At 40.6% G+C, this 12,421-nt stretch overlaps 1 protein-coding gene across 2 annotated transcripts in view; it reads left to right on the top strand.

Annotated features, from left to right (window-relative positions):
• The first annotated feature begins 11,922 nt into the window (after window positions 1-11,922).
• The window catches only part of cpne5b (copine Vb), a 103,986-nt gene continuing 103,487 nt past the window's right edge, over window positions 11,923-12,421 (top strand). For both annotated transcript variants that reach the window (XM_034585171.1, XM_034585170.1), the window contains exon 1: window positions 11,923-12,403. In XM_034585171.1, the coding sequence (XP_034441062.1) occupies window positions 12,285-12,403 (119 nt within the window). In that variant the 5' untranslated portion in view covers window positions 11,923-12,284. The remainder of the gene's footprint in view (window positions 12,404-12,421) is intronic.

Genomic DNA, 12,421 nt, shown 5'->3' with positions numbered 1-12,421 from the left:
TCAATCCATACTTTGAACAACAAATCAAATGTGTCAATGTGTATGTGACTGGTGACACTTGACGTGATGAAATCAAAGATGCTCAGCTGTACAGAGCATTTGACTGTCTGTCAGCTCATTGTTTGGATTTTCCAGCTTGCTGCTGTTATACTCACCGTTCTCATGAGGGTTTCCAGACAGGCATCTGTTTTTAAAAGCTCTAATAAACCACTACACTAACATCTGCCTGTGTGAGTGGCAGATGTGACAGTCAGTTAGCAACTGGTGAACACAGTGTGGTTGTTAAGCAACTAAAAAGGTGGATATTCTCCTCAGGAGTAAGTGGAGAGCTGATTGGTAATGGTTGGTCATGGAAGTAGGTAAATAAATCCATGAGATAAATACCAGTATCATGGAGACAAACCTGAAAGGATTTAGATCATGGGTGGGGAACCTTTCTCCTTTCAACAGCCATTTAAATTTTAAATTTTTATTACATTCCTCAAGGGCCATACTAAATCATTAAACAGAGATCACACTGACCTCTAGAGCGATGGCTGGGACGGCTTCTCGCTGGAGAATCATCTGATGTCAGATGGTAGTGATGATTATTTGAGTGACTGAGTTAACCTTTGCAGGATTTCTGCATGTTTCCAGCTGTAGACCTTTTCCATCAATGCAAGCTTGTCCCCTTAAACTAGACACACTGGCGTATCCTTTACCTCGACAGAATGAAACTAGAATGGCACTCTAGAGTACCTCAGGCTCAACAGTCCTCTTATGAAACCACATTTAAATTCACTAGATCTGGATTTTTAGTTGGATCTGCACCAAATTAAAGACACTCATAAATATCAGTCTTCATCGAGATCCATGAATTATTCTGTGGCAAATCAAGGAAAATGTTGAAAAACACTAACCAATGTTAAGAAAAGTAAAAAAAAATTCCAGGGTCCGCCCCCTGATCTAGATCTAGATTTCTCCTGGAACATTCATCATCTGCAACACTGTATAGCTGTGCATGAGTTTCCTTTACCCTGTCCGTGATCTGACAGGCATACAGCCAGAAGGTACCACAGTGAAGGACATGTTAGTGTACTATTTTACGATATCTTATTTTGTTACAGAAGTAAAAAAAAAGACAAGATTTTCTTGTATTATATTTCTTATAAATACTGTATTTTTTTATTTCCTATTTTTCCTATTTTTTCATCTGTTGTTTTGCTGTCAGATTAAATAATCTCACAGGCCGTATACATGAGGTTTCCCATCCCTCCTGTAGATGGATAGATGAAGGAGAATTATTGGAGGTACAAAAAGGAGTGGCCGAGAGCAGAAGCCTGTAGAAAAAGTCAGTAAAAGAACATGGAGATTCAGGAAGGCTACTACTACTCAGACTACTCAAGATGTTTTAAATAATAGAGGATACAGAAAACAGCTACACTTATGTAACATACAATGCATTCATGTTTATGCAAGATATGGTGCAAACGTGTAGAGAGCCAAACTAAACCGTCTTGAAAGAAGATGTGGTGAAAAGTGGAACATTGGTATTACAACCTTTATGACACTCGAGGTTATCCCTTACATAAATTCACCCTTAGAGGAAGAGAGATAAAGAAGAAGAGCTTTGAGAGACGGAGACACATTCAGAGCCCTGGAAAATGACTTCATGCAACATGAGCTCAAAGAGGATTTTAATGCTGAGGAAAGTAATAAACATCATCAAACCCCCCCCCCCCCCCCCCCCCCGTTCCTCAGATGTACACAATGAGCATCAGCAAGACGGCTGAACAAAGCCACGGACTATCAACCAAATGGCACGGTCTAATCCCATTGTACTCGCTCTCTTTGAATCCGGTTTTAGACATCACACACACTACACGCTACCAGGCTTAGCCACATCAGAGGGACACACAGTCCTTCATGAACATGGCTGGATAATTGAAAATTCTGTGTGTGTGTGTGTGTGTGTGTGTGTTTGCCTGCGTGTGTGTGTGCGCGCGCGTGTTGACAGCATTCATTAATGTTTATAGCATGTTTAATGTTTCATTCATTTAAAGATCGGTCACAGTGAGGTTCAGTGAGCTATCCACAGAGTTGTAATCATGTTTAGACTCTATTGAAACTCAAAGTGCAACACATGCAGTGGTCCACTGTAAAGTCAAGGATGATAAGAGGCAGTTACTTCTTTATCGTCCTTCACTGAATAACTTCACACGCTCCAGAGCAATAGGCTTTCATATGAAGACCCAGAATGTATTCACAATTCCGTGTGTAGAGCGGGTCGTCTACTAATCAGAAGGCCGGTGGTTCGATTCACAATCCGCATTCCAAAGTGTTCTCAGGCATGATACTGAACTCCTAATCACCCCTGATGGCTGTGCTGGTAGTGTATGAGTGTATGATAGAGGAAATGCTGCACATAGATACACTTGGCCATCAAGACTAGAAAAGCTCTATAGAAATACAGACAGTTAACCATTTAGTAACGGAAAGGAAAAAATGTCGGTTGATCACCCATCAATTTCCTAACTTAAAATGATGAATTCACATTTGGGATTTGGACAATTATTTGAAAGATAATGTTGAATCCCCAAATAATCAAACTATATAGGTCTGGTTTTGAGATTATTGGCCATCATGGATTTTTTTTTTTTTTTTTTAAGATTTGTAGTTGATGACATCTCTCTGTATAGGCCTATATTCTGCACTGTTCTGTTTGTCAGTTCAGCCATGCTGGCTAATTGCTTTGGATGAAAGCTTCCACCCTATTTGCTGCATTAGGAATCATGAAATGAGTCACTTCCTTTGCAGAGGACTAAATGTTCCTTTATAAAGTACTTTCTCACAGATGCATACAACTGCAGATGATTTATGGAAACAGGTTAAATGACAATGAAATGTATGGTTTAGCAACACATTCACTTATTTACACCAAAAGATTTACCTTATATGCTATTCTTTATATATAAAAATGTCCTCTTTCACAGAAGTCGGTTTCTCTAAATCTCCGCACAGTGCACGTTCCTTGTTCTCACTTTGTCTTCTTCTTTGATTCTTTTCCCTTTGCGAGCTCTTTCTTCGTCCTCCAAGGCAGGAAGTTGTAGGAGACCAGAGCTGTGAGAAGGTACGTGGCCATGCCCGTGTAGCCTCCCAGCACCAGACACAGCGGCTGCCCCAGCACGAACAGACAGAACACGTTCATCGACGCCCGGTCGTCCAGCTCCACCCGATCGTCCTGCGTCGCTTTCATCACTCCGAAAAAATACATCAGAGCCACCGCTGGGTAGAAAGCCAGCTCCGCCATGATGCCAAAGACGAGGCTGCTCCCTGCACACACCGTAAAGCCTTGGGATTTAACATGTGCACATGTGTTGGACAGTGGTTTGTATAAGATCCACTGAAGTCATGACTGAGGGAATTTTCAGAAACACACTCACCCGATTCAGATTCACACTCAGTCCCAAACAGAAATCCCTCTGAAGTGTGAAGTCGGCTCTAACCAGGAAAACAGACTTGGACCTTTGATCCGTCATCACCACAGTCCTGTCAAACATTATCCACCCACTGTTTCCTTATCAGGACGCAGTTATTACCTTCAAAACACAAACTGGTGTCTTTTAATGAGTCATTTCATATAATCTACCTAACAACACCCATTTAACTGTGTATCGTATGGTTACCACAGACAGCATTCCTTATAATAACCTTCATTTTTCTGGACATGGGTGAGTTCGCCAATGTCATTTAACAACAATTAAAGCCGCCAATTAAAAAAAAGGAAAAAAGGCCCTTATCTGTGACCCTGACAGGACTGTAATAACGATTACCAATCATTTCATTGGGACTGAATGAAATGATTGCTCGGCATATCTGTCTGTCATTAACCGACATGCCTGCCTGCGTGCACCCTATCACACACTATCACACACTGATGGTACAATCTTCTGGGGCAATTTGGGGTTCAGCCCATAGGAGCCAAGGATTGAACCACCAACCTTCTGGTACTGAACGACCCGCTCAGCGTAATGTTTTGGTCTGAAATAAGTGCCTTCAAACAAAAGAAGGAAACTTTTGGTGTCACACTACAGGTTGGAGACATTGGCATCAGTGGGAGTGGGAGGATCAACGGGTGCAGTTGTTCATCGAGCAGTAGGTATCCAGAGAGTTGTACAGCTGACTCATTCATCAATACGTTTACTTTGAGCTACACACACAAATATAAGAAAGTTTACAAAACACAATGCAGTATAATTGCAGCCTTATAATAATGGAAGATATTCTTCATTGTTTAGTCATACTTTTTTTTACTTTGGGTTAGTGTTCCAGTGACATTTGCCTTTTTATATCATACGTACTGTCTGCAGCACCTAATTCTAAATGCTTATTTGCTTTCTTCTTGGGTTTAGAGTTAGATGAGGTAATCGATTCCACTCTCATGTCAGGGGACGATTAGCCTGACGTGAACTTAAGACAGGAAGCAAATGGAAGCTGGGAGCGAGGCTCTGCTAAAGAAGCTGCTCACCAGCACCTCTACACTGCACTCATTAACTCATTATATGTATCAGAATACATGCTGGAACTCTAAACAATACAGTGTTATTATGGTCTGTTGACCAGGAGTCACTGCCCTCAGCCAAGACAGACGTGGTTTTGTGTTTTATTTCAGGGACTGCAGATAAAAAATTAAATCTGGCAATTTACATGTTGGATTTATAAATGCATGTGAATTGTCTAAATACATAAACCTGAATATTAGCACAATCAGGTAACTCATTACAGCTTTCTTGAAGAAAATAGTACTTTCTTGATTGTTGTTGTTCTGGGTTTGTACCCTCATGGTTGAATGCACTTATTGTAAGTCACTTTGGATAAAAGCGTCAGCTAAATGAAATGTAATATAATGTAATGTAATAAGCTTCAGGACGTTTACATTCCTGAAATTCCAGACCATGTCCTCATTTGTTTATTAAATTGTTTACATTTGATCCGGTTAGTTTTGGTTTCACGTTGTAATTTAGGGAGCGCACTTAAAACTTATATATGACATATGTCGCACATGCACGTACTGTCGTCATCACCTACATGTGCTGCACCTACATACAGTATGCTTGACATTGATTGGTTTGTAGACGGGCGGACGTCTGATGTCGGTGTGTTGTCAATTCAGCTACTGTATTTGCTAACTTTTATGAATAACGTGCATAACAAAAAGAAAAGTAGTCTTTCTACAAGTTAACTTTGTTAATTTTGTTTCCACTGTAACATCTGTAACTGTATCGTTGTGGTATTAATACCAGCAAAATGAACATCCACATCGTTCAAACATTATTTCATCTGAGACAAAGACTTGTAGCAATGCTTCTTCTGTTGTTTAACGGTGTATTAACTTCCTGCAATTGGTCAGAAAGTCTTAACAACCCCTCAAAAATGTTCACACTGCAAAAGAGCCAAACCATGGTTCAGTACGACCAAGACCACCTCTTTTGGTCGAACTTAGTTTTGGTTGTAGGTCTGGACTGTGTTTGCAAATTTGGGACAGAGCCAGGCAATCTATTTGCCCCTTCCTCCGGTGTTTATGCTAAGCTAAGCTAACCATCTCCATGGCTATAGTTTCATCCCCAGCATACAGACAAAAGAGTGTTATTAATCTTCTTACCCAGCTCTCAGTGAGAAAGCAAATGAGTCTATTTCCTCAAAAAAGTTTAATTACTTCTGAAGGTGAATAATGGAGGCACAATTTCAATCACAAAAAAGCCTCAAAGACTTAAATCAAATCCTGCAAAATATTATTTTAGTATCATGTCTTTTTACCGGCTAAGGCTACGAGAAGGCAGGAAACGATCCCTGCATGCAGTGAGCATGAAGCTGCATGTTAGCAGTCTAGTCTGGCTGTCTACAACTTTTATTTCAAATTTAACAGTATTTATTGTTGTTTTTTTTACCCATACTAACAAAACGTCTGAACATTAAATTAAAATGCCAGTGAATTAAACACATTTAGAAAAACGCATTACGTTGTTTTATTTAATTAAGGTCTCAAACATCGTCTCAGTGGGTTTTCAGAGGCAGAAATAATTTAATAATGTCATGTGTAATTGAGTCATCAGCCAGAGTGGTGACATTGATCAGCAGAGAGCGGAGTGTTCCCTCTGGCTGTTTTTAAACAGTCTCTGGTGGAAACTTTGCCTGCAGGAATTTCTTAACTTATCACTGGTATCATTTTCACTTCATTTTCATTTTTTTTTTTAAAAAAGAGCTAATCCTGAAGAAATACTTCTTGAGCAGAAGAAAGACAGCGAAGCAGAGCCTCCAGGCCGCCTCCGAGGAGGACTCTGTGGTGAACTTTTACCTCAGCCTCAAAACGACTGCACCACTGAAACTTTTGTATTAACTGTAGTAATGCAGCGCCCGTTCTCAACCTGCCTGTTTGTAATGGGCTGTTCTCTTGTCCTGTGTAAACGCTCCGGGGCTACTTCAGAATGATTCCTTGTCATTAGTGAGTCCTCCTCAAACAATATACTGTCATTTTTGTATTGCTTGTGTGCTGGACATTGTGTGCAGAGCTTTTTATAAACAGTCTTTGGTGCAGAGTAAGGTTAGAAAACTGTGCATTCATCCAAACTGGTTTATCTGCATTAAAACCGTTGTTCTTCATGATCAACCTTTTTTAGTGTTTGGCATCTAGGCTCCGATTTCATCACTTCCCCCGGAAATTATTACATAGACAAATACTTATAATCCCCCTGTCGGAGCCTATAGGTGGATGCTGGGGTGATGAAGGGGCTGAAGTGACTACTGAGACAGGTGCGGGGTGAGCAAAGGGAGTGATGGGGACTTTTCTCTGCTTAAATAGACCACCTTATAAGGTGGGTGTGTATTATAGATGATTGTGGAGAGTGAGGTATGTCATATGATGTGTGTCACATGATTGGAGTGGCACATCTCCAGTTGGCGGCCTGAACTAGCTCGCAGAGATTTACTTCACTGTAGTTATTTTTTCATAGATTGCATTTTTACAACTCACAATAAAAGCTCTGTTATTCAGCTCAATATGAAGCATTGTAGCAACAAAACAAAAGTGATTTTACGCTGAAGACTTATTGCTGAAGAGTAAGTGATTCTATGAATGTTGCACCTGAGACTGTGTCAGTGCGATATTGTGGATTAAAATGAAATTGATAAGATATGTGAGGTATGCGTTCCACATAAAGACAGTTTAAGACAAAGGCAGTTATAAGACAATAAGACATTTATAATGAAGTGACTGTGAATCTATTGTAGATCTGCTCAATGAAAAGTGTTTCTTTTTTATTATCATATAAGATGTTGCTCCAGTTTTTTGAATCCGCTCTGCTGCAGCCTGAGGGGGAGCTGGGCCGTGAGCCAGCCGATCATCAGGCTGCTGTGGTCCACCATGAACACTGTGTGTGTGAGTGTCTGTCCATGGCTCCTTCTCTTTGTTGGTCAATCTGAGACCAATCTCGACGGTGTCTCTGTGATGTTTGCCACCTCAGGAGGGGGTTTGATTCTGGATGGAATCCTGGGGCCACAGAGCAGGATTACACACTGGGAGGGAACATGTGGGCGTTTTGAATTGGGGTTTATCAAACCACTGGCTTCTCTTCGGGGTACATGAGGTGCCCGGAGAGAAACACAAAGCCTCAGTGGCCATTAAAACCCAGCTCGGTCATAAAGCTTGGTTGTGTTTTTGCCTAAGCTGTACCAAACGTGTCTTAAACTGTAAGAATAAAACAACTCTCTGAGAGTCACTGCATTAGGAAGTCTGCTCCATGTGGCTTTTCTCTGAGCACACTGCTGTTAGTCAGACTTTCAGTTGGGGAGTTGTTTGTGGTGATGAACAGTTTTTTGCACTGGGAGCTTTCAGCACATCATCTACTTTTTGAAGGACGTTTTTGATTCCCAAATCTCTGTGTCCTACAAATGAAACTGTGGATTAACTGTTTGAGTTTTGGGTAAAATTTCTGGAGGAAACCTTATAAAAAAGCAATTCTTGATTTTTTGCCTCAGTACTTCCCAGTCCTAAAACCAGTCTGTTTTGATGCATTCTCTCTTAGGTCCTTCTTTTCAATAAAAAAAAGTTGTTAAAGTTTTCATTTAAACATTAACATACCATATTACAATACTCCAGGCTACATTGCATTCTGGTTTTGGGGCATTGTTGAAGAAATTAGCATTTTCTTCTTCTATGCTGTTTCTTTCTCTCTATAGGCTCATTAATGACTTAAATACCTTTGCTCCTTGTGAAATACTGACACATAAATTTGATATTTTGATATGAATTCTGTTTAATTTGATGTAATCTCTTCAAACAGATTGGGCTTTTGAATATGCAGTTGAACCGTGTGTGGAGAGCTAAAGAGGCAGAATACATTGACTAAAACGCATCGGCTTTTTAATTGATCTGCATTCATATGCAAAAAGCTGTTTATAGAGATGAGCCAAAATGTCGTCCGGACCTTCAGAAAGTATCACTGTTTGTGTGGAGAAATGTTTCGACACTTGTGATAAAAGAAACTTGTCAGATTGTAAACAGTGCGCGTTGAACGGAAGACAGAGTGGATGGGCTTTCCTTTGGCCATATTGATAATACAATGGAAATAATCTACATTTGGTCTGTTACAAATGAGAATAACAAAAGGTTCTCCACCGAACCCCAAAATGCATGGGCACCATAAGTGAATATGATTTACTTTTTCTGGATGTTTTTCCTTAAAAAATAAGATACAACTTCCTGAGCAGTAGAAGGAGAAGGAAACTGCACCCCCATCATCCGCGGATCCTTATGATTACCTCCACCAGCAGCTGCAATATTAAGTTTGACAAAGACATAGTGAGCTGAGAGTTATTGTGAAGGAAACTGCTTTTTAAAAGTGCATCATTGGCTTTCTGAAAATACAAATAGTGTTCCTAATTAAGTCACTCGATTAGTACTTTTACGTAGCCTATGTCAAAATATTTTGATTAGTGGATTTAAAATAAATTAAGTATTTCCAAACTTGCTGGAAAAACATCACATATATTGCCCTGTCACCTGCCTGACAGGGCATTTGTCTGTTTTTGCATAATTGCTTCCAGAAAGGCGATATTTTTGGACAGCATGACGCAAGTAAGCACAAACACAGTAATTAGTGCTTAGAAAAACTGCAGGAAGCCAAGAGAAGAGGACGGAGAAGGAGGAAAAGGGACATTTGAATCCCCTATGGTGTTATTAATGTCACCGGCTGCACAAAGCATTGACCACCTCCAGATCCATCGAAATCAGATGGCAATAGCATTTAAAGGAGATATCCAGTGTTTTGCAGGCCTTTATTATTGATCACTCACACAACAAGCTAAGCTAAGCTAAGATGTTCAGAATTAAGCCTGACAGTTTGTGTTTCTTGGGAACTGCCACCAGATTTGGGTAATTTTGCCGCTCTCTAAATCTCCTCCCAACAGTGTTGTCAGTGTTTGTTTAATTGCAGAGATCTGTGTTTGTTTCAGTGATGAGTAATAATTAATATTTCTGTGTTAATTATTTAGAATTTTCAACTGTTGATCGGAGTTTTGTTTGTAATAGAACTGATTTGTGATTGAGCGCTCAAATGTAAAATGTCCTTAACCCTGATGGATAAAATAGTACTTAAACCATTAGGGTTAAAATCACAGAAAAGCACAAGGAAAAAGAACAGTACAAAGAAATCATATTCAAAGGGCAAAATATTACTCCGTTTTTCATTAGTCCCCCTACACTGCCCTTATACTTGATACTGTATGTGGAATATGTGTAAAACACTTTTTATCGCATACTTATATTTTAATACTGCAGGTACTCAAGGTAAAATAGCTCCTCTGGGTCTTCTTCCTCTCCTTCCTGTGTTTATTTTTTTTCATCCTCTGGCCCTGATCCTGCCAACCCACTCCCTGGAACATCTGCAATAACGTGCTCACCCACACTAAACAGCGAGCTCCTAAAATACATGAATCATCCTGGAAAGGACCGGGGCGTGTATGTAGATGTGTGTGTGTCTTTATCTCTGTTTATTGGTTGTTCAGTGACATATGAGAAAATAATTTGTTTTTATATGGGCCCGTTGGTGTGTGTCAGAGAAAGATTGTGTTAGTGTGTGTGTGTGTGTGTGTGTGTGTGTGTGTGTGTGTGTGTGTGTGTGTGTGTGTGTGTGTGTGTGTGTCTCTGATCATAAGCTGCAGGGCTGTGTGGGCAGAAGCATCCTGTGCCCGGATAAATTGATTTCCAGAATCCAGATGCTAGGTGTGCGCTGCATGCCTCTGCAGCCATTTATGAACGGAGGTAAAATGGTTTATAGCTGTGGGTGTGATGTGTACGGGAGAGTGAGTGAGAGGGAAAGAGAGAGACAGGGAATATGACAGACAATGTACAGTGATACTGGAAAAACGGATGTCTCTGTTTCCATTTTCAAAAATGTTACAACTGTAGTTTTACACATTAATAAAGTGATGATGTGAAGTGATTTTTCTCTTGATGGAACCAATATTGTGCAGGATACACTTGTTTATTTGTTTACTCATGACTACAAGTGTTTATGTGCATTTCATTTGGGTGTACGTGCTATTAGGGTCCCTTGTTTATCCATAACAATGATAGAGAGTGAGAGCACACACACACACACACACACACACACACACACACACACACACAAACTTTGGGAATCATACTTATCCAAAAATGACAAACCCATCACCTTCTTGGCAGTCAGCTGCACCAGTTTAGCATATTTATTACAATGGGGTTTACAGAGCAGGTCTTAGCTGCATACAACAGGCTAATGATGGATGGTGGCCATTAAATCTGTATGTAACCCCCTCCCTGTAATTAATATTGATTTTAAATCAGCCTGCATGAACACATTTTAATTGGTAACTGCGTTTCTGTTTCTTAAAATGTCATGTGCATTCTCATTTCACGACACAAAACCACCCGATTCCAGACAATGGGAAGGGGAAATAGTTACAGGTTTCAAATATTTACAACTTTAACTCCAGATCCATTTGGATTTAATATATGTGGTAGAATGTACAATTACAGCTAAGTGAGTATAAATGGCTCTGGGAGTCTATTTAAACTTGTCTGCACCATTACTGAGCTGAATGGGTTGTTCTGGGCGCTGTCCAGTGCTGTAGTGCTGAAATCCTCTCATTTTCTCCCAAAGTCCAGAGTAGCTCTTTCCAAACCTTTTTGGCTTGTGACCCACTGAATCAAAGCTGTATCCACCAGAGACCTTCTTGTCACAGACTCCGAGAATAGTCCAGGCAACTTTTCCAAGTCACATAAACTTGAAGAAAAAGTTTTTAGAATTGCGATGCAGCAAAATCTACTAATAATCTTTAATGCAGACAACTACAATAAGGTTTGGTTATATGTATTTCAAATATTATATCCTGTCAACCATCTTGATGCACCTTAAATTTATTCTGCGAACCATGGGAGATCCCTCTCACTCTATTGGAACCATTGCTCATCAACAATTGCTTAAATTGTCAACTTAAACAAATTACAAACTGGTGACACACAATTGAATTATCAAGTGTCAATATAAATTGCTAACTTTACTTAATTTAAATTTAATTTAATCAATTTGTGTGTTATCAATTGAAGTGATTCTTAAGTTGGTTACAATTTTCCCAACTATCATGTTACACTGATATTTATTTCATTTTTAAGAGCGATTCCACGCTCCACATTAAGTCTTAAAATGATGTAGCATCCGTGCGTAAATCCACTTCCACGAGACACACACACACACACACACTCAGAGACAGAGAGAGAGAGAGAGAGAGAGAGAGAGAGAGAGAGAGAGAGAGAGAGAAGGAGAGAGAGCACCGGGGCAGCAGGGTTGCCAGCACTTGAGAGTATAAGTCCGTGCAGTGGGAGGAGAGTGGGTGGGTTTGATCGTATCTTCTCCTGAAGGCGCACACTGAAGACAAAGCACAGAGCTCAGCCCTCCTCTCCATGTGATGTTCAGCTGAAGGCGCAACATCTTACATACTGACCCTGTTATTCTGATTTATCTTCATTATATTTACGCTGCATGGGCCGTTAAAGACATTTTCCCTCTGCCTCTCTGCGGGTGTTCACTCCCTCAGTGCCTCCGTCCTCAGACAGCTTCAACATTTGTGAAGTGGCTGCCTCACCCGGTCGGACCAGAGACCGCCTGGTCTCTGATCTGCTCTGCGGAGGCACCGGAGACTCGACGCGGTCCGTCGGCGCCAGGCTGTGCGCCTCCCGGATCAGACCCGAGCCGCTGCGCGCTCTCGCTATGGAGATGATGGAGGGGGACGTTATCGACAAGCTGGAGGACATGGCATCGGTGTACGACTTCGATCCGATCACCGGCAACATCCCTGCCACCAAAGTAGAAATCACCGTCTCCTGCAGGTGAGTTGTGTGAGCGCA

The sequence above is a fragment of the Hippoglossus hippoglossus genome, chromosome 5, assembly GCF_009819705.1.
Source record: "Hippoglossus hippoglossus isolate fHipHip1 chromosome 5, fHipHip1.pri, whole genome shotgun sequence".
Classification (NCBI taxonomy): domain Eukaryota; kingdom Metazoa; phylum Chordata; class Actinopteri; order Pleuronectiformes; family Pleuronectidae; genus Hippoglossus; species Hippoglossus hippoglossus.
Note: the sequence above shows the minus strand (reverse complement) of the source record. Positions and strands in the feature narration are given on the sequence as shown.